Source organism: Phragmites australis, chromosome 22 (assembly GCF_958298935.1).
Source record: "Phragmites australis chromosome 22, lpPhrAust1.1, whole genome shotgun sequence".
Classification (NCBI taxonomy): Eukaryota; Viridiplantae; Streptophyta; class Magnoliopsida; order Poales; family Poaceae; genus Phragmites; species Phragmites australis.
In genome coordinates, this window is record NC_084942.1 from 20,513,386 (window position 1) to 20,534,475 (window position 21,090).

Consider the following 21,090-nt stretch of genomic DNA (forward strand, 5'->3'; position numbering starts at 1 on the left):
ATCTTTTAATATTTCTCATCTGTCATAGAATTCTTGTAAACTGACGAAGATTTGGATGCTCTTATATCTTGATACCCTCTCCAGTTGTAAATATATTTTATTATAGATAAGATACGATCTTTAATACATAACTTTTACTATTATTTTTTATTAAAATATATTTATAAATTTCATTAAATTTATGATATTATAAAAAAATATTTTTAAGATAAATCTACATCTATAATTTTAAGATCGTGAAACTAAATATTTTAAAAATTATTGTTAGGTAAAGTTTAAAAATTTGATTCAATCTTTTTAATACGATCCTCGCAGTCAGTCTGCTCTCTCTTATTAACACGATTCAAACAACTCTTGTGCCGTTTTTTTAAAAAAGTTTAAAATCCATTCCCAATCCGAAGTACGAGTACTCCTTCCTACCACAATCGCAATTTCGTTTCCCCACCACAAATTTCAAATTCCAACGCTCCCTCCTGCCCTCCGTCCCCATCTCGCCGCCATGGACGCCGCCGCCGACGAGATGGACGTCGACCTCGACGCCGCCGACGAGATCGACTCCCCTTACTCCGCCTCCGCCTCGGCATCCCCAGCCTCAGGCTCCGGCTCCCTCTCCGCCGTCCTCTCCGAGCTCGCCGCCCTCCACCGCCGAGCCTCCTCCGCATCCTCCCCGCCCTTGTCCCTCTCCTCCCTCACTTTCCTCTCCTCCGCCCCATCCACCGCCTCCCTCTTCCCCCGCCTCGCTGCCGCGGGCCTCCCAGCGTCCTCGTTGGTCGCCCCGCTGGCCGCATCGCTCTCCGCGCACCCGCTCCAGGCCACCGTCGCCTACCTCCGCCTCCTCCTCGTCCCGGCCTCCCCGCTCCTCACCCTCTTCTCCCCGCTCCCCTTCCTCTCCCTCCTCCTCGCCCTCCGCAAGGCCGCATCCGCCGCCGCGCACGGCAACGCCAACCCTAACCCCGGTTCCGGTTCCGGCGCCGGCAACCCCCGCAAGCGCAAGAACCAGCACCAGCGCCAGCCGGCCTTCCCGCGAGCAGCGCCGTCGCTCCTCCCGCAGGCGCTCTCCCTGCTCGCCGACGCCGCGGGGAGGCTGCCGCTCGGGGCCCACCCGGACGCGCGGAGGTCGCTCGTCGACACCGCCGTGGAGCTCGCCGCCTTCGACGTCCTCGCCGCCGTTCTTGGATCCGACTACCACGCCGAGGCGGTTCAGGATGTGATACGTGCGCTGGCCCCGGTGGTGCTCTCAGGTACGAAATCGGCGACAAGGGTGGCCGCATTGCAGTTCCTTGTGAGAAAGTTGGTGCCTTTGGGTGCCGAGGGAAGGGAGGACGGTGTGAGGAAGGCTGTGGAGTACCTGCCGAGGTACTTGGCGGTGAAGGCGCCGGACAAGGCAGAGGCCAGGGGGCTGGCGGTGGAGGCGATAGTCGAGGCCGTGCGGGCATTGGGGGAAGAGGAAAGGGAGGGGTTTGCTGGATATGTGGTGGCCTTGGCGAGGGGGAAGGCGAAGGGACGGCTGCTTGCTGTGGATTTGGTCCTCGCAATGCTGCCGATGCTGTTGCCATCGGATGGGGATGACTGTGGTCTGGAGGATGGCTCTTGGGGGCTGAAGTGTCTGCGGGTGTTGGTAGAGAGGTGCTCAGATAGCGTGGGAGGGGTTCGAGCTCGGGCGTTGACGAATGCAGCCCAGGCGCTTGATGTTTTGTCTGAGAAAGGTGTGGAGGTTTCCCGCTTGCAGGAGGTGATGAAGATTGGGAACATGGGGCTTGGGGAGTTGTTGAGATGGCGCTGCACCGATGATAAGGCAGCTGTGAGGAAGGCTGCGCTTGTGCTCACAACGAAGGCGATTGGATTGATTGGGAGACCTGTTGATGAGTCGCTACTTTGTGCAATGGGGGCTGCATGCTCCGATCCATTAGTCAGCATCCGCAAGGCTGCTCTTGCGGCCATCTCAGAGGTCTTTAGAAAATTTCCTGATGAGAGAGTGACAAAAGAGTGGCTTCAGGCTGTGCCTCCACTTGTGATCGATAGTGAGACAAGCATCCAGGAGGAATGCGAGAACTTGTTTCTTGAACTGGTCCTTAACAGGATCTGCCAAGCTAGCAATTTGAACCTAGATGATGATTCTGTCACCTTGGAGGAAGTGTTTCCTGACGGGACACTGGATTTGCTGAAAAGCATCTGTGATGGAGAAGTTGCTCCATGCATAAGGAAGATATGTGCAAGCCTTGGGAAGAAGAAAAGGCTGAAACAACTACTTGCTAGCTCACTCCAGAACGTCATCACAATATCTGAATCCTTGTGGTTGAGAAGTTGTAAGCCAATTGAGAAGTGGACTGCACCGACAGGGTCTTGGTGGCTTCTATCAGAGATCTCATCATTTGTACCTAAATCTGTTAATTGGAAGTTCCTCTCTCACCACTGGAAACTCCTTGATAATGTTGGACATGATGACGGAGGTAAAGTTTGTTCTGAAGGGGAACCAAACTCTGCGCTGTGGGCTGTTAATCGTGTGTCACTCTTGCAAACTATTTCAAATGTCTCCAAGGAGCTACCTGTGGAACCTGCAGCAGAACTGGCACACAGCTTGCTCACAAGGATTGAGAATTTTGATATGCACCCGAGTGAGGTAATCAGTTACTCGATCCAAAACAATATTTAAGTACCAACAAATTTCTTTTTGTTAGAGTTAAATTTTAAACTAAAATGGATTTTTGTTTAAAAAAATACTAAACCTTGCTTAATCCCCCAAATGAAACAGGACTAAATCTACTAGGCCCTATGCAGTGTGCCCTAGTCTTATTACCCACTCTGTTGGAACTTGGTAGCATGTACTTTAGTGAAGACTTTTGGTAAATTATGGCATGTGGTATGGTCTTAATGTAGGTCAGCATTTCGTAGTGATGAAAAGATAGAACTTTTGATCCATACAGTAGCGCCTTCCTGCCTGGGTATCTTACAATTTATAGGTATAATTATCAATGGTATTTTCTGGAAGGGTGATCTTTCTAGCTTAGTTGAAACAACCTCACTACAATCACAAATATCTCTGTAAAACCTACTTACTACCTGTTTGGAGACTATACAGTATCTGTGTTGTTTACTTGTTTAGATCATTGATTATCCACCCTTTTTTTTCCTCCCCGTAGTTCTGCAACATGTTCACCGTGCATTCAATTATCTTTTGCCTGATTAATTTCCATGTTGTTGTGTAAATGTTTACATTTCTGTACCAAAATCGCTCTTAACAGAAGTAATTTACGTCCATATCTTGACCATAATTTCTTATGCATACACAAACAGGTTGATGCCCATGTAAAATCGCTGAAAACTTTATGTAAAAGGAAAGCAAAAACAGATAAGGAGGGTGATGCGCTAATCCTGAAGTGGGCACAGCAACTTATCCGTACTGCTGTTGACATCCTTGACCAGTACATAAAACAGACATCAGAATCTGCCAGGGGTCACAGTTTCTTCACTCCTCCGAGTGGCAAGCATAAGGGAATGAAAGAGACATCCACGCCAAAGTCAGCATCACAATCAGTTATTGCGGTCTTCACTGTTGGATCGCTGATCCTAGCTTGCCCCACGGCTAGTGTGAAAGGCATCACTCCTTTGCTACACACAATCATAACTTCTGGAAACTCTGAGCCAAGGCCAAAAAAGCTTGTTGGTGGGACTGTTTCTTTCAAAGAGTTAGCTCCATCTTTATATATACAATCTTGGGATACATTGGAAAAAATATGCCTTGTGGATGACAAAGTAGCCAAACGATATATTCCAATTTTTGTTCAGGTGTGTACTTTGTGCTGGTCTTAACTTAAGAGTAACCATTATTCCAGAAATTGCAATATCTTATGAGATAGACATTCAATGCTGCTTCTATGAATCAGGAGCTTGAGAGGAGTGATTTAGCTACCCTTCGGAATAATATAATGATTGCAATGGCAGACTTCTATGTCCGTTATACTGCATTGGTTGACTGGTGAGCTTATATCTCTCTGCTCATATAACCACTGATACTAATATAACTATCCTTCCAGAATTTTGTTAGAGTTTATTGCAAGCAGATTTGCATGTTCGATTTTTGATCTCTCTCTCTCTCTCTCAAAAGAAAAATGATGGTTGCTTAGACAGTCACACTTCACAAAATATTAGATATTAGAAGTTTGTCCACACTTTGCAACGTTCAGGCATATCTGTTGATACTGACAAAACATGGGTAAAGGAAACATGGCTCATTTTCCCCCTTTGTTTTCTTATTCTTGTATTTGCCATTCTTGATGTTAATGGTCTCGACTCTCGATCATGTATTAGTTCATGAATTTTAGTCAGATGGTATTGGAGGGGAAGCTGTTCACTTGTTACTGTGTTGGCAATTAAAGTTAATGACACTATACTGTCCCCTCGTATGCCAATAGTTCTTCTGTGCTCTCCAGAAATGGTAAATGCATTGATTTTGGTCAAGACTATCTAATCAGTAACATTTCACATATGTATGAAGATGATATTTCAAATATATATTTTTCCAAATAATTGAAGTTTTATTTGCACATGTGAATTTAACTGAGCTCCCCTTTTTGATATTTTTGTAGTTATGTATCAAAAATAACAAAATCACTTCGTGACCCCTGTGAAGTAGTACGGAGACAAACATTTATCCTACTCTCTAAGCTGCTACAGGTGCCAATCGCTTTTATAATGTTTTGATTTGAATGTTGGTTCTTGGTTTATTGAGACTACTATTTATCCAGAGGGACTACGTAAAGTGGAGAGGGGTCCTCTTCCTTCGGTTTCTGCCATCTTTAGTTGATGAGTCGGAGAAGATAAGGCATTTGGCTGACTACCTTTTCGGGAACATCTTAAAAGGTCTTTACTATTGGTACTCACTTTTCTTTGGTTTAGGTCATTGCCTAACATCTACATATATTTTGCAGCTAAAGCGCCACTCCTTGCATATAACAGTTTTATTGAAGCTATCTACGTCCTAAACAATTGCACAGGACATGGTGCATATAGTGAGTCTCAGGGAAGTTCAGACAGAGGGCCTGCCCTTTTTGCAATACGGTAAAACAAGTCAAATTGTCCTTCTAGGAACAGTGCTTCATCCCTAGCTGAGTTTTATCAAGCACATTTTTGTTGTAGTGGCACTGACGAAAGATCGAGGTCAAAACGAATGCACATTTATGTCTCTTTGCTGAAACAAATGGCACCGGAGCACCTTTTAGCCACGTCGGCCAAATTATGTGCTGAGATCTTGGCAGCTGCTTGTGATGGCTTGCTCAGTGTTGATGATGCAGCAGGAAGGGCTGTACTTCAGGTAGGGACAAATATCTTCCCATAAATTTCCTGCTAATATGAATTAAGGAAGTATCTTGGATATCCAGTACCTAGATGCAATATTTGATGTCGATGAGAAGTGCTTATAGGATTCTAGCATGCTTGTCACTTGACTGACCAAGTGACCTCCAATATTCATGCTTATGGTACATGTTTTTCTTCGATAAAGAAAATTTTATTGTCTCTTATCGTTACATCAAGGTGATACAAACATATAAAAGTTCACTTCCGGCTTCTGCAATTGGGTAACTAGAACTTTATATTTAGCTGCTGCTTTTCCCTTGTTGTGATGATATAGTTTTTTTCAACAGGATGCTCTGCAAATACTGGCTTGCAAGGAGATGCGCATCCATCCCAACATCTGCTCAGACAATTCTGAGATGGACGAGGAAGGCGGCGAAGGCGGAGGAACGGCTAGCGCGCTCCTCGCGGCCAAAGGGAGGGCGGTCACCCAGGTTGCAAAGAAGAACCTGATCCAAATTGCAGTCCCCATATTCATCGAGCTGAAGCGGCTGCTCGAGAGCAAGAACAGCCCCCTCAGCGGCTGCTTGATGGAATGCCTGCGCGCCCTGCTCAAGGACTTCAAGAACGAGATCGAGGAGATCTTGGTTGCAGACAAGCAGCTCCAGAAGGAGCTCCTGTACGACATGCAGAAGTACGAGGCCGGCAAGGGGAAGGCCAAGGCCACGGCCACGGCCGAGGCTGGTCCCAGCAGGTCCCCGGCCAGGCAAACACCCTCCGGCAGGGTTGCTGCAGCTGCAGCGTCAGTTGATGCATCTGCTAGAGCCACTGTCAGGTCAGTGCTGAAGGAAGTGAACCGGAACACGCCGACGCCGCCGCTCCATTCGATGAGCGTGCCCAAGGTGAAGTCGATTCTGGGGAGCGCCTGCCTCGGCTCTCGCCGCCCCGACGTTCTGGAGTCAGTCAGGCGGCTTCAGCCGTTTGAGTCAGACGATGAGAACTAGCCTGCGCACTTCCATGGTCTGATGATCATTTTAGCATGATGCTAACCTACCGGATTAGCAGGGTACGAACTAAGCTCATTCTCTCAATGGGTTTTTTTTCCCCCTTCGCCAACTAGCAGTGTACAGATTCTTATGATCCTATGGTGTTAAAAAAAGATTAAAACAATTGCAATTTCTCATCTTTTATTTTTGCAATGCGAGTATCTCACTAAGTGATGATCACTTTCTGTACGATGTGATGTCTAATACAGTTGCTCTCAACTTACACTGAACCACCTGAGCTGAAATATCGTCATCTCAATTCCAACTTTGGCATCCATAAACATGGTTACAAAAACCAGTAGGAACAGAGCCTGGTTCTCATTTATAGTGCAAAACACGGAAAGTCTAGTCCAATTTTTGTGGGTTGTTTCTGTAAGGTGTTTAGGAATTACTCAGCTAATATGTCATTTGCAGGTTAAAGTTTGCAGGCAACTACTATCAGTTTGAAGAAAATTTGAATATATAAAAAAACAGACCCTTACAGATCCGGTAACTGCCCGATCACCGGAAACCAGTGTGGATCCAGGAAATTTTGCAAAACCGGAAAGTGAGTGAAAAGCCCTGATTTCATGATTCTCCCATCTCTCTTTCTTGTCATGACAGAAAAGTGAGTGAAATGACAAAGAAATTCATGAGGTTTTCTTGGAACATTTGATTTCTCTCTCAGGAACATTTAGTTTCTCTGTCCGTAAGATCTTTTTTGGACTGCAACTTTACCTTTTCGCATGTTTTTTTTTTGTCAAATTATTCGAATCTTGCACTGTCACACAAAAAATCTGCTACAAAAACCGAATCTTGATGCAGATCAAATAGACATAAAAGTGGGTGAAATGATAGAAAAAATCGTGAGGGAGATTTCACGTTGGTGGGTGGGGGTAGTTGTGGATGACGAGCGCTAGATGTGGCAAGTGAGGGGAGGCGATAGTGAGGTTCAATTTTGACAAGCGCAATACCGAGACGGTTGGAGTCGATCTTTCCTCGTGTATCGCTATATTTGGTTATAGGAAGCCGGTTGGAGATGTTCTAATGTGATGTCTCCAGCTCCCATACTACATCCAACTGTCTGACAGCTGAATTATTATCACTCATCATTTCGAATCCACGCCTTGACTACAGTTGCTCTTGTTCATCTGATTTCCAACTTTGGCATCCATAGCAAGGTTACAAAAACCAATCCCGGTTCCCATATAAAAAATTACAGCTTTAAATCATATGCACACCAGCTACAGCTAAAAAATTACCCCGAAAGCACGGACAACTTGGGCTGTAATCGACAAAGCAAATTACATATATGCAAGAGATTATTGCAACAATCAATCAAATCGGCACCAATTGACGGTGATCTTATTCCCATATCTTTGTTCTTTACATGTACAAGGCCTTTGCCAATTCGCAGAATAGCAGCAGAAAGGGGGGAAAAAAGAATAGGGAAGTATCTTGACTCTCAGATACTTTGGTATGCAATCTAATTACAGGTGATCGTCGGAGGCAGCTTCTCCTTAATGTTGGAGCAGAGAAAAACCCGACTGGTTTGGGCATGCCACCAAATTGCGAGGACATGCCCAGGGGGTAGTATAGCAACTGTACAAATAGTGTTGTTTCCTATGTTCACCTACATGAAGTAGGTCAGCGTTTCCTTCTTTCTGGACCCGCCTTCACCATACTGGTTGTTCCACTTCTCAAGTTCGTTCATGTTTATCGAGTCAGGTGAAAAGCTAGCACACACCTGCAGTAAATTATTTCAGCTGGTTATGTGCTCAACAGGCAGTCAATGATAAACTGTTCTTAAATCCTAGTGGCGATTCATTAGAATGGCTGAAATGAGTAATGCATTATTCCCTCACCTGATCACGGGCAAGCTTAAAGTCATCCATTCCAAGAGGGCGAATGTCCTCACATCCACACAACGGAGGTTCAGGCCTACCTTCAGCTCTCGCCAAACTCTTCTCCTGTATACAAAGGGACTTTAGCGCCACCGGATGAGGGATGGAGTGGGAGAGATGCATCAAATGGGCTTAACCATAGATGGAAATTATAGGCAGTGCATACCCTTTTTTCCTTCTCCCTGACTTCACGAATGGGGTATAGTGCCGCAGTCACACACAGATTCTATGGAGAGGGGGAACTAAGACGATAAGTTGCCAATTCCTTCTCACTGCTGAAGAGTATAAGAAAGGCAAACCTACATCAACATACCTTCAAGTCACTCCCTGAATATCCATCAGTCATATTGGCAAGCAACTCAAGGTCCACATCTGATGCCAACACTTCTTCGGATAGTATTACTTTCAAAATCTTCTCTCTATTTGATGCATCAGGAAGGCTCACCATCAATCTGTCAATAAGAATCAGTGCCAACAGTTAAGCAGTGGAACTAAACCTATCAAGTTCAGGCCTTCAGGGGGTCATAGAGGCTACCTGCGAGGAAATCTTCGAATAACAGCCTCATCAAGGTCAAATGGTCTATTTGTGGCTCCAAGAACCAATACACGTTCTTGCTCTTTAGTACGTAAACCATCCCAATGTGTCATAAACTCATTTTTCATCCTGCGCATTGCGCTGTGCTCTCTGGGATTTTCTCTATTTCCTAGAAAACTATCAACCTGTAAAAAATTTATCACAAATGTAAGGACAAGTGCAAATCAAATTCCAACAGAATAAAACTGCGAATAACCCATTTTTTCACGCACCTCATCGATGAATATTACTGCAGGAGATAATTTACTTGCCAAAGAGAAAATGGCCTTCACATATTTTTCTACTTCTCCAAGCCACTGAAAACAGAATCAAAATTGCATCAGATTTAACAGTAAAGCAGAAAAGTAGGACACAAAACCAACTGTTATTTTCTTTTGGCTATCCCTCCCCCCCCCCCCTCCCCCCAAAAAAAAACTATTTTGGTTGAACAGTACCTTTGATGTAATGCTTGACATTGATACATGGATAAAGCTTGCACCTGCTTCAGTAGCTACTGCTTTTGCAACCATTGTTTTACCTGTTCCAGGGGGTCCAAAGAGCAGTATTCCCTTCACAGGCTGCCAGAAAGAAACGTGTTGGTAGTACTTCCAAGTGTAACTAATTGCTAGCAGGTAAAACATAATAAAATGGATAAATGCCCCCCCCCGCCCTCCCATATTTTTAGGGTGGGGGCCCAATTTGTCCTTGATATTGGGCGAGCACCTTTCTTAGATTGCCTTTGGAGAACAATTCAGGTCTTTGTAGAGGGACCATCACCAACTCCTTCAGTGTCTCTTTCACATTGTCCAGGGCTCCAATGTCCTCAAAGGTAACTCCAATGCCCTTAGGTAGGATAACATCTGACAGAAGTTTTTTCTCAAACTCATTCTCTGTGATCACATCCTGACAAAAGCAACGCATCAATTTAAGTACCAGGGACTTTGAACCAGCTAGATACAGAGCGAGGTGTCACCTCTAGTGCATTCTTTGAGCTCTTATTTCGACCGAGTGTATTCTGTACTACACTGGATCCATACTTGAGGCTGTATTCACAACACTAACTTAGCATTCCACAAAAAGGACCGATTGAAGTGTATATTGAGGTGTGATACGACATTAGCATTGTATTTTTAGTTTTTTACCATTCAATCGGAAGTACCATTTTGCCATCCTTGGGTAAACTGGGTTTGTTATGCTGAAGGTGATAACTAAGAGCAAATCCCACAGTCCTATCCACATCTGAAATAAATTGGAACAGCATAATTTCTCAATAGTTCTATTATTAAAGCAAACAAAAAATTAAAAAAAATTGGTCAATGAGCAACAATGGAACGAACAGCTTACTTTTATTAGTCAGTAATTGATCTTTGATGGATAATTCTTCAAGATCGTTGCATTCAATTTCTCTGCAGGTCAGAAACTACAATGACAAAACAACGTATCAGTCATATCATTGGCAAACGTTCACTCACAAGGTCCACACTTCTGATCAGGGATGGAAAGAACAGTAGAAGACGTGACCATAAAAGATATCAGAGGCTAGCATTCTAGCAAATATTGCTTCAAATTTTGAGGTCATTTCAATGAGGATATTATAGAACAATGTTTACAAGGACATTAATATATATTACTTCATAAAGTATCACAAAGTTCTATTTCAGGACCACTTATGTGTGATGGTTATGATACACATAGTTTACAGTCCAATTGTTAGGGAATCTAGTAAACAATTGTATACGATATACTTAGGTTCCCAGTAAAACATTCCTATCAATATGTTCATAGACATTCCTTAATTGCAGTTTACCTTATGAATATTACGAGCATTGGCTTCAGCTAGAAGGGTTTTAGTATCACGATCTAGTTGTTTCTTCAGATCCAATAGCTGTGCTTCATTCTGCCAAAAAAATCATATATAAAAATCTTTAGGTTAGACTAAGTACTATCTACAAGCACGCACAATGGGTAACAGAAACACTTAGGGGTGACAATACCTGTGGAAGTTCAATGGAAATTTCATTAGGAAAAAGCTCATTTAGATGCTCCGTTGACTTTGTAGCACATCTGTTTGTTTCAGGCAACCTACTTACCAAGGCATCCTGCATATTTTAAGCATACGTTAAAAGGATGGATCAAACATAAAGGAGATATCAATAGTACCATTAGCGCATAAGACTACAAAAGGCCAAAAGTCTTAACTGTTGTACATCATTAAGCTTTATAGACCCACAAAGTGCAAAAGGGTGAAAATGTTACCAGGAAAATGGTAAGTAGTGTCTGGTGGCCACTAGGAAGTCTAGGAAATTGAAATCCTCCAGGATGTGACTACAAACAGTCCAGAGCACTCTATTAACATAGTTGGACAGAAAGAGAGAAAGCATGGGAATATAACTTCACACCAAATGGTGAATTCAACAATCTTCCAATGCCAAATAACCTTTCAGAGCACAACCTATCCAAGCATTTTCTCCAACTCTACCTCAAACATGCTGCATTATCCATTGCGCCTTAACAACTTGTGTTCCGAAATCATATTATTTCCTTTCCTTAAAGGTGCGCAAGTATACCTGATCCTTGCATTTCTCTGCCTGAGTGCGAGACCCAATTATCAGAACACCGGGTGGAAGTTCGCTTCTCAGTGATGCATGTGATTCTGTATATTCGTTGAATGATTTCTCTACATCCTTGAGTAACACAATCAAATTGCTGCTTTTGCTTTCTTCTGAAATGACCTGAAAAGCAACAAAAACAGAAAAACATATTGTTGCAGGAAGAAAGAAAATAAAGTGTAGCAATACTGATCACCTATAACAACTATTACCTCAATTAACTTGCTTAAAGCAAGGCTATCAACTTCACAAACAGAAGATTCTGGCTGAAGTTCACCAGCTGCAGAAATTTAAAACAGTAAATCGTTTTCATAAGAACAAAATAGCATCAATTATTGACCAAATTAAACATTGCTTAGGAAGTTCAGACCGACCACAACAAAAGAAGCCATGCTTTTCCTCGCACAAACCTCCAAGATCATTACCATCAGGGATCTGATTGTTAAATCTAACTCCAACTTTAGATAACCTATTTTTTTCAAAGGCAAGCATCACTTTGCCTCGAGAACCATGTGCTGGGCCCCTATAAATCAACCAAACAATTTATCAATACATGATGTGAAAGAAAAGCATCACAGTAACAATATAATCACATGACTACACAACAACAAGATTTATCAATGTCTAAAACATATCAAGTCTTAAGTGCATGCACAACAAATGTGGAAACCACATACTCTCAAAAGGATATTTAATCAGCAGAAATTTCGTTTATGATGAGTTCCCAAATGCTATTGCTATATCATGTGTTCCTTTCACATATATTAAAAAAAGGTCAAAAAATGTCCTGATTTCGAGTATGTCAATATCTCAGGATACAAGGGCATTTGGAGTTTGCTCTCTAGGAACATATACATATAAAAAATTCATATTACAAAATCACGGATTCAACAGAGATCAAAGATTCATCAGTGCTAGGTCAAAATAAAACAAGAATGCATAGGTCTAAAAAAAAAAACCTCTGTATCAAATTTAAGGAACCAAGAGATCCATGACCAATATACTTTACCCTATCCCCTGCACAAGGAAAAGAATGTAATGATTCAAATAAAGTATGAGTGAAACTTTAATAGCGCAGAAATAAAAGAAAGGGGCACCAAAACCTTCTCTGAAAGTGTTTTTGTTGGATGTTGCTTTTGATGAATCCTGTTTTGGTAATGATGCAGGATGTAGAAAGGATGTCCCCACAATATCAGCTCCTGAACTAGAAGTTGGTGCATCATCCCCCCTGATATCCTTCAGGGACTCTTGAAACTTGGAGGATGTCTGCGTAGAATTATCTTTCAATCAATAATTTACAAATTTCTGCTACATACTGGGCAATTGGAAGGTATGGTAAAAGTTCTGACTGTAGGGTAGAACTTACACCACACAGCAGAAGAGAATCAACTATGAGAATTCTAGCATCAAAATGCTTTGCAAGGGCCTTTATCAATGTTTCTTGATAAATTTCGGACCCTGGAAGCATGTTTGTGCAAAATAGTCAGACAAGTACAGCAAAAAATAACATACGGAAATCGCCAAACACTCATAACACTTTCTGTAATAGAACAAAGGAAGAAAATCACCTGATGGACCAGATAATAGAATTCGCTGATTTACAGATGAAATTTCCTGTAAGCGCTTTGTGAACTCCTTCTTTTTCATGTGTATGAATGCAGATGACAAGAGTACCTCCTTTGTATTCTCACTGCAAGAAATGAGCACAGATTAATAAGAAAGAAGGTGGTATAAAAAAAACCCAACACAAGCTTAACTAATTTAGTACTTTGGGGAAAATATCGAGATCTGACCAACAAACTAATTAGGAAAATGTTCTGATATTATAGCATGAAGAGAAAGACTAGTAGAGACATAGATAATGCATAGCTGTTAAATCAAATCCACAAAATTTTAATCCAGAACTAGCATATTACCTGAGATAATATGGGAAATTATCAAGGGTTACTTCAATATCATTTGGGTTAAGAATTCCTTGTTTCAGCCCATCCTTAAAGGTTTGACATCCGCTTGGAGACAAAGTGGCTGATGGATTGAGACAATCGCTTTGATTTTCAAGAGCTTCAAAATCCACAAGTCAAGTCGACATCAGATAAAGTTGGTCCTACAATTTTAGAATTGGTCTTACCTTATTAGATGTTAACTTACCAGATTCTACTACTCTCTGATTATTCTCCGCAGCTGATGCCAAAGGATTAGGCACAGATGCTAGTATGGTGGCCCCAGCATCAGCTGAATTGTCACCTGTTCTGTTTTCTAAGTGACTACTCTTAAGAATCGCCACTGCTTTAGTAACTTTATCACTAAGAGGATGCTGAAAAATCTGCCAGAAGGTTAAGGATCACTCCAAGATAGAAAGTCAAACTAACACATTTTATCATTTTAACAGCCATCTATGGAGAAAGGGCAGATGAAAGAATAAAATCTATGAAGAAAGGGCTGTATGAATAAAATCTGATAATAAGAATACATAGGCATTCCTGCCTCCGCCAAAAACAATTTCATCGCCGCCTGTGAGGGGAACTTTGGTGCCTTGGTTGATTTTTTTTCCATTTACTAGAACCTGACCATCGCCTGTGACCTGTAACTCACATGGACCTCCTTGCTGGAACAAGAAACAACACAATGTTTATGCAAGAAACCAAGAAACATAACAACATAACTGCATTGTAAAAATGCAGAAGCATAAAAAGACCTCAAGATGCCGCGATATGCATAGAATTCTTCTAGCAGCTTGGTCATCCAAGAGTAAGTTATTGGCACTGATAGAAATATGAGGAGCCTGCAATCACAGATGGTTGATATTCAACATCAGTTAAAAGCAATTTGAGCATTATGACCAGATGACGATAAAGAGAAAAATACAGAAGTCACCAATAAGGTGCGAAACTTTTAAGGAACAGATTTCAGCTGATTAACCACAGAAAAGGTAACTCAAGATTTATGAATCGTGACGACAAACTTACAGGTTCTTTCACATTTGAAATGCAGAAAAATCCCATGAAGACGTTGTGTCCAAAATTTTTATAAGAAAAACAGAGAATTGCTTGCGGTATTCACACCGAGAAAATTATATCAGAAGTTCACCAACACTTGTGCTCTATTATGAATCAGAAATTATGATTTTTAATATTCCATTAGGCCATGCCCTAAAATCATTATGACTCCACAAGGCCACAAAAGCGACCAGACAACGTACATACAACTTTCAGCAACCTACAAATCCTTAAGTGATGCACAGAGACAAACTATCGATGAACACTTGCAAACTAAACTGCAAGCATCAAGAACAAATAGTTCTGACTCTTTTAGTATTTCTAATGGTCACACACGAGAGTTTCTTCTCTTTAAATAACAGAAACATGTCAAAGAAAATCATCAACAGAAAGAGACATGCTGAAAATGGTCAGAAAAGTAACCTGTACTGTTGCAAAAGAAAACATTCACTGCAGAAATTAGAGAGCAGAGTGTACGCACATAGACCATCGGATGCTCGAAATATGTAGCCAGGCCAACATCATGAAATGCTACTATGGATGCCCAAGTGTACAAACACTACATTGCGCAGCCTAATTCCCGAACAATAAGAACATTCAAGAAACAGATAGAATGCCACACTGTTCTTCGCCAACATCAAGAACATGGTACTACAACTTCAAATGGCCGAACCATCAAGAAATTGCACAAATCTTATCTAGAACCAATGCTAGCAAGCGCTGAAATGGCAGAAACGCGAACCACGGAACGGCAAGAACCATCAAGAAACAGATCGTTCGCGCCTAAAGAATCATCGAGAACCCAAAGAAGAACCACCAAGAAGTTCCGACGAGCACAAGATGGATTCTTGCCTCGAGATGTTCACGCCCAAAGAATGTCGAGAGCAACGGAGAAGCGAAAGTCAAAAAACATCACACCACCCGCCCACGCACGCACCTGCGAGCTCTGCGACAGCAGCCTCGCCCACGGCCGCCCCCGCTGCGACTGCTCTCCCGTCACCTCCGCGGGCCCCGAACTCTTCCCCGCTTCCACCTCCGGCGCGGACGCCTCAGCATCCGCCTCCGACTGCGAAAACCAAGGCCATATTAGCCCCCAGACTCACCCGAATCGATACGGATTCCGCTGCTGGGGGAGGAGCTCGAGCTCACCTTGCTGCGCTTGGCCGGCGGGGAGGTCGACGCCGCCGCGCGCTTCCCGCCCCTCCCTCCCCCTCCCCCTCCGCTGCTTCCACCACCTCCTTCGGAGGAGTAGGAGCCCCGGCGAGTCTCCACCATGATGGCGGCCGGTGGGTCGCCGGAGACGACGAGGGTCTCTTTCGCTTTCCGGAAACGGAAAGGAAATAGAAGCCGAAGCTTCGGTGGAGGAAAATGAAATGGCGGAATCGGTGGGGGAGGTGGAGGAGGTATTTGGCGCAGCTTGGGTCCACCTGTCAGACGTTCCTCGCTCTCTCACTTTCTTAAAAGTGGATTTTACTACGATATTTTGAGGTTTATCGTACCCTTTTTGACTAATTCGATTACTGTTTTGGTCAAACAAAAGTGTTTTTATTTTTTTGCGAGGAACACGAGGAAATTTTTGTAGGCAGCACTGTTGTAGAAACTCGAATTTACTCCCCAGTGGTTTATAGAAATATTGTTGTAACATGTTCCAATGTTAAATACTTACACAGTAGAGTATTGCCATTAGTGTTTTTATCAGTCCACATGCACATTGGGGGATGGGTATCATGCCGATTTCCTGCTTGACTTTGTCCAGTCAAATCTTCTCAAGCAAGAGTTATAGTGATAACATAATAATAAAATGGTTTTAGAAGTTATCTTAAAGAGATAGTGAGGAGGAAATATCAATATCAAGGATGGGCATCAAATGTCTTGAAGGGCGCACCGAAGGTTACGAGGATTCTCCGAAGGTTAAAGGGGGCCCGAAGGACTACTTGGTGAAGGCTGGAGCACATTTGTGGGGAAAGTTTAACTTTTAAGGACTTAGAGTATCTAGGTTAACTTGAAAACTCCAAATAAAATAAGAAAATCTTAACAAAGCATCTTTATTGGAGCTTAACTTGGGAATTTTGGCTGACACACCAGAATCTGGAGTATCCGACTCAGTCCGGAGACTCCGAGTCCAGACTAAGACATTTAACTTTTCAGTATTCGTGAGGTGATTTGTGTCTCTCTTCTTTGATCTAGATGGGTACTTTGAGCACTGAGATATCTTCAAGTCAATATATATGTATCACTCTTAATAGAATGATATACTTATACTAAAAAAAAAATTAAAAATAAAATCAATTTAAATCTATTGAGTGACTACATGTTGTTTCTCTTTTCTTTTTGAGGGATGCCAACGCTATTTAACTTCTTTGATGGGACTAAAACCTATTCATAATTTTGATAAACTTATTAGTCCCTTAATCATTTGTTATCAATAATTTAAAACCCACATAAATACCTAAATTCACTTTCAATAGTACTATCAGGCCTAAGTTTCTTTTTGAACACCCACTTGCAACCCATATGTTTACAACTATAAGGTCTATCAGTGACTTCATAAGTCCTATTGGCGAGAATGGAATCTATCACGCTACGAACTGCTTCTTTCCAGTAGTCTGCATCTAAAGATGCATATGCTTCTAAAATAGACTTGGGAGTATCATCCACAAGGTATATAGTGAAATCATCACCTACGGATTTTATTGTCCTTTATATCTTACTCCTTCATTGTAACACCCTGATTTTCAGAATTTACAACTTTTTAAAAAAATTCAAGATTATTGAATAGCTTCACCGGTAGACTAGGTTTAAAACCTATTTTCTTAATCAATCAATCAATATAGGTTATTATCTCGGTAGACTAGGTTTAAAACCTATTTTCTTAATCAATCAATCAATATAGGTTATTATCTTGTGTGCATTGTATGCTGAGTTTTGTTAGGAGTCAGGTAAATGCATTAGAGTTCTTTTTTCTTTTCTTTCTATTTGGTGTTTTGAGTGAAAAAGATTTTGAAAAGGTTTTTACAAAACTCAGTAGTGAATAAGTTAAGAATCTTAATAGTTGGAATTCAAAATTCTTGCATCATCTATTCAATTCTTGATCATACCTGATCCTTCTCCAGTTCAATTCAAATCTTATCAAAATCCTTATTTAAAGCTAATCTCTCATCTTTATCAAATTCTACCTAAATTCAAATTCAAATTCCCTATCTACTCCTATTCTTGTTCAACCTCATCTTTTTTGTTTCTCTAAATTCACTCCAAGCTCAATTCAAATTCAAATACTATTCAAATTTTTTTTGCAAAAGTTTCTTTTCTAAACCCTAGATATACCTATAGTATCTTTGGGCTCAATCTTGCTCAAGTCCAAACCCTTAGCCAAGTCTTCTAGATGGCCCAACAAAGGATCCACGAAATCTGTAAATTTTCGCGGAGTTCTGGACAGCCTCATTTTCTCATAAAGTTTCGGAGTTCAAAACGGTCTTAAATACAAATCTTAACAATTCCAAAGTTGTAGGCCTCATTGAGATATTCTATTTGAACCTATGGAAGTCCTCTTTTGGATAATGGAACAAGGAGTTATGGCCCCCGAAATCAGTGCTGCGCAGATAAGTTCGAGTTCAAATAGTTTACCTTGTGGAGCATTTTTGAAAATCAAGATGGCATTTTCAGAAGTTCCAATGACTACCAAAGTTGTAGATATTTTCGAGTAATACAATTTAGAATCAAGAAACGTCAAATTTGGAATCCGGACGATGGAGATATCATCCTTGGAATATAGGGCTGCGAAAAAGGAAACCGTAACCGACTCGAACTCGAATCCGATTCGTGTTCAGTTTGGACTCCACCTCAACCAGCCACCCCAAGCCCTATAAATATGAGTTGCACGCCCTCTACTACCCATATTCCATGCCTCCAAGCCCTAGAAGTCGCCGCTGCCATGTCTATCGGACCCCTCCTTTGGGGTCACCTTGTGTAGCTCATACCAGTCCCTGGATAAGTAGCTGGTACGCACGAACTCCAACAGAAGTAGACATCACAGTTATACATCGAATAAATATGATAATAGAGTACAATACAGAGTTCATTACAACAGAAGCCCGTAGGCATAAATTAATCAAACCCTCGAAGCACAGCGGAAACACATAAAAGCGACCCAAGCCCTATAGGCAGCTTGAGTGCAGATGAAACTGGCTTATCTAATCTTCATCTTCTCTTTCGACGAAGTCAGCCTCTGGATCATCTGGATCCACAATTAGCAAGTATGAGTACGTAAGGTACTCAGCAAGTCCTACCTCAAGGGGAAAAATTAGATGCTTAAAGGTAGATCAAGGGTAAGGCTGTAGAATCTTTTAGGTTTTGCGGAAAGCTAGTTTTATTGATGCAGGGTTCATTTTGCAAGGACTAACTTTAATAAAAACACTTCTGTCGGAGGATGAACTCCTGTCGCAGGGATCCCGAGAGACCACTTTTTAGAGATTCGGCCGGGGGGATGATCCTGAATGAGTTCATCGGAGAAATAAATGGAAGTGGAAATAAATGCAACGGCCGGTGGTGGGGGATGATCGACCTAGTGCAAAGAGAAATAAATGCACCGGTTTAGACAGGTTCGGGCCGCACGGGGGCGTAATACCCTACTCCTGTGTGGATGCAATATCCTTCCTCGAAGGGAATCCTTCAAGGATATATCTGGTTACAAGGGTATATTGTCTAACAGAGAGCTTGAGGCTCCCTTGATCTAGCTCTGCTCGAGCTTGCTTGCGGTGTTCTTCGGATGCTTTCTCGTGTATCTCTCTGATCTTGTTCGCGCCTCTTCTTTCTTGCTGATCTTGTTTTCTTTTGTCTTTCTCAAGGAGAGATATCTTAAGGAGATATTGTTCGCCCTCTTTCTGTGTTATCCATCCCTTCCTTTTATACACTCGCCGACCACAGCTTACCCCAAATGGGAAAGAGGGGGCTCAAGTTCCAAGACGCCACGACTGAGAAAGGCGTCATCATTCCCTCTGGGTGAAGTGACAGGGGCGGTGGAAAAATGCGGCACGCATCCGACCACCCGTCACTGTGGACGTTCTGGCACCGTTGAGAGGGCCCACCGGGCGGCCACAGAGGCACCCGGCGAGCCCACCCTGTCTTGTTCTTCTGCCAGGGTAGGGTGGCAGGCGGAGCGCTTTGATCCTGGCAACGTTATCCCGAGATACCCCGGATGATACGGGACGGGACCCGTGCAATTAATGGACCCACGCCCCCCTGCCAAAGCATGGCAGAGACTGACACTGCGGTGGGAGCAGTTGGGAATGTCAGGGTGTCAGGATGTTAGGCCGCGCATGCCCATTAAATGCGGCCTCGGACCTTTGACTGGTTGACACCTCGTCGACGAGCCCTTCTGGGTCGTCGGGGCATCGGGTGTTCTTGCGCGAACCTTCGGGGAACCGAGCGCTCGGGGGCTGCCACGTGCAGCCCCGAGCACTCTCCCCCGAGCACTTCTGTAGAACCTTCGGGGAACCGAGCGCTCGGGGGCTGCCACGTGCAGCCCCGAGCACTCTCTCCTGAGCACTTGGCTCTTCGGCCCATCGGGGGACTATGGTCCTCGGGGGCTAGCGGGCACCTCCCTGAGCACTTTCTTGCCGGTAGTTGGACTCTGCGGGTCATCGGGGAACTGGGGTGCTCGGGGACCAGAGGCTGTGGCCCCGAGCACCTTCTCCTGGAACTTAGATTTTCCTCATCCTGCAGGAGGGACCTCGCGGGATGGTGACACGTGGCGGACGGCTGGCCTGGTCTCGGGACTCAGGGACCCCTGGTTCCTGATACACTGACAACTTCCGAAGAGAATACATAAATTGAGCTTATGGGGGTTGACGGCCCTGGGGGAGATACATCCATCCCGCCAGTTCCACAAGTCTTTTGCCAGCGGACACACAGTCCAGGAGGCTTAGAGCACAAAGCCAAAACCCTTCTTTTCGAAAACACGGGCACACAGCTCACTCACACACCAAGGAGATACTCACGCCGAAAAGCTAATCATTGTGACCAAACCATAGCACGTCCTTGACCGAGGACACGGCTATCCGAATAGGTTTAACACTTTACCCACAAGATATGCACATGCTCCCACCTTAGCAACTGGTGAAGCCATCATAACGAGACGTAACGACCTCACAACGAAGCCACAATATCCACCCATGGGGCACTAAGATACCAGGGGCTTTAGAAGATTCACGGGAAGGACTACTTAGCAATCCCAAGGCTTTGACATGGCTTCAACAATATCACCAGCCGGACCTTGGGCTACACACTACCCAAGTCTTCTCCTGGTCCCCATTGCCACTACCGGCCTTCGGGTAGGTACCGCACTAAGTCAGAGGGGTTAGGTCAAGTCCTGCCCATACAGGCCATGTGGTTGTACGAGTGGATACTAGGTGAGATGTCACAGTGAACCGGTCCTTATATGACCGAGGCAAGAGTCTCCCAGCAAGAATACCACAAAGGCGAACCTTGCTCCAAGGTAGTTCCTACCTTCGTGGGGCACCTTACTCACCCTCGTCAACACTACTCTAGAGTTTTCCCAAGAACACAAGTTTTACATGCACACGCACCAAGCACACATCACTTCACATTGTAAGGCATGATTGTCATATATAAATAATCTAGTTCTTTCTTTTGAGTAAAGCAATCCTAAGCATACTAGTAAACAAGCATTCA

At 43.2% G+C, this 21,090-nt stretch overlaps 2 protein-coding genes across 2 annotated transcripts; one reads left to right on the forward strand and one right to left on the reverse strand.

The window, feature by feature from the left end:
- The first annotated feature begins 402 nt into the window (after nucleotides 1–402).
- Nucleotides 403–6,510, forward strand: LOC133905370 (uncharacterized). Its single transcript, XM_062347133.1, has 8 exons — nucleotides 403–2,620; nucleotides 3,295–3,786; nucleotides 3,885–3,976; nucleotides 4,587–4,674; nucleotides 4,746–4,860; nucleotides 4,929–5,058; nucleotides 5,137–5,311; nucleotides 5,643–6,510. Exons 1-8 carry the CDS (start codon nucleotides 500–502, stop codon nucleotides 6,294–6,296), a joined length of 3,867 nt encoding a protein of 1,288 aa, XP_062203117.1. The 5' UTR covers nucleotides 403–499; the 3' UTR covers nucleotides 6,297–6,510.
- Nucleotides 6,511–7,650: 1,140 nt separating this feature from the next.
- LOC133905581 (uncharacterized) lies at nucleotides 7,651–15,763 on the reverse strand. The gene is made up of 27 exons (XM_062347405.1): nucleotides 15,550–15,763; nucleotides 15,338–15,466; nucleotides 14,100–14,186; nucleotides 13,875–14,009; nucleotides 13,553–13,727; nucleotides 13,321–13,465; nucleotides 12,973–13,094; nucleotides 12,771–12,862; nucleotides 12,508–12,670; nucleotides 12,364–12,421; nucleotides 11,779–11,927; nucleotides 11,617–11,684; nucleotides 11,363–11,527; nucleotides 11,052–11,120; nucleotides 10,790–10,894; nucleotides 10,603–10,692; nucleotides 10,140–10,215; nucleotides 9,938–10,034; nucleotides 9,769–9,838; nucleotides 9,519–9,698; nucleotides 9,251–9,373; nucleotides 9,029–9,112; nucleotides 8,757–8,941; nucleotides 8,535–8,673; nucleotides 8,388–8,447; nucleotides 8,183–8,287; nucleotides 7,651–8,064 (listed from the first exon to the last, which is right to left on the reverse strand). Exons 1-27 carry the CDS (start codon nucleotides 15,673–15,675, stop codon nucleotides 7,951–7,953), a joined length of 3,111 nt encoding a protein of 1,036 aa, XP_062203389.1. The 5' UTR covers nucleotides 15,676–15,763; the 3' UTR covers nucleotides 7,651–7,950.
- Between the last annotated feature and the right edge of the window lie 5,327 nt (nucleotides 15,764–21,090).

What these genes read in the sequence shown, in the direction of transcription:
- LOC133905370 (XM_062347133.1), top strand. Translation starts at nt 500, where the DNA reads ATGGACGCCGCCGCCGACGAGATGGACGTCGACCTCGACGCCGCCGAC. An exon ending in TATACTGCATTGGTTGACTG is followed by an intron (nt 3,977 to 4,586) that starts GTGAGCTTATAT and finishes ATATTTTTGTAG; the next exon opens with TTATGTATCAAAAATAACAA. An exon ending in TTTCGGGAACATCTTAAAAG is followed by an intron (nt 4,861 to 4,928) that starts GTCTTTACTATT and finishes TATATTTTGCAG; the next exon opens with CTAAAGCGCCACTCCTTGCA.
- LOC133905581 (XM_062347405.1), bottom strand. Translation starts at nt 15,675, where the DNA reads ATGGTGGAGACTCGCCGGGGCTCCTACTCCTCCGAAGGAGGTGGTGGA. An exon ending in TGTCAAGCATTACATCAAAG is followed by an intron (nt 9,113 to 9,250) that starts GTACTGTTCAAC and finishes TTCTGTTTTCAG; the next exon opens with TGGCTTGGAGAAGTAGAAAA. An exon ending in TCAGGGAGAAGGAAAAAAGG is followed by an intron (nt 8,288 to 8,387) that starts GTATGCACTGCC and finishes CTTTGTATACAG; the next exon opens with GAGAAGAGTTTGGCGAGAGC.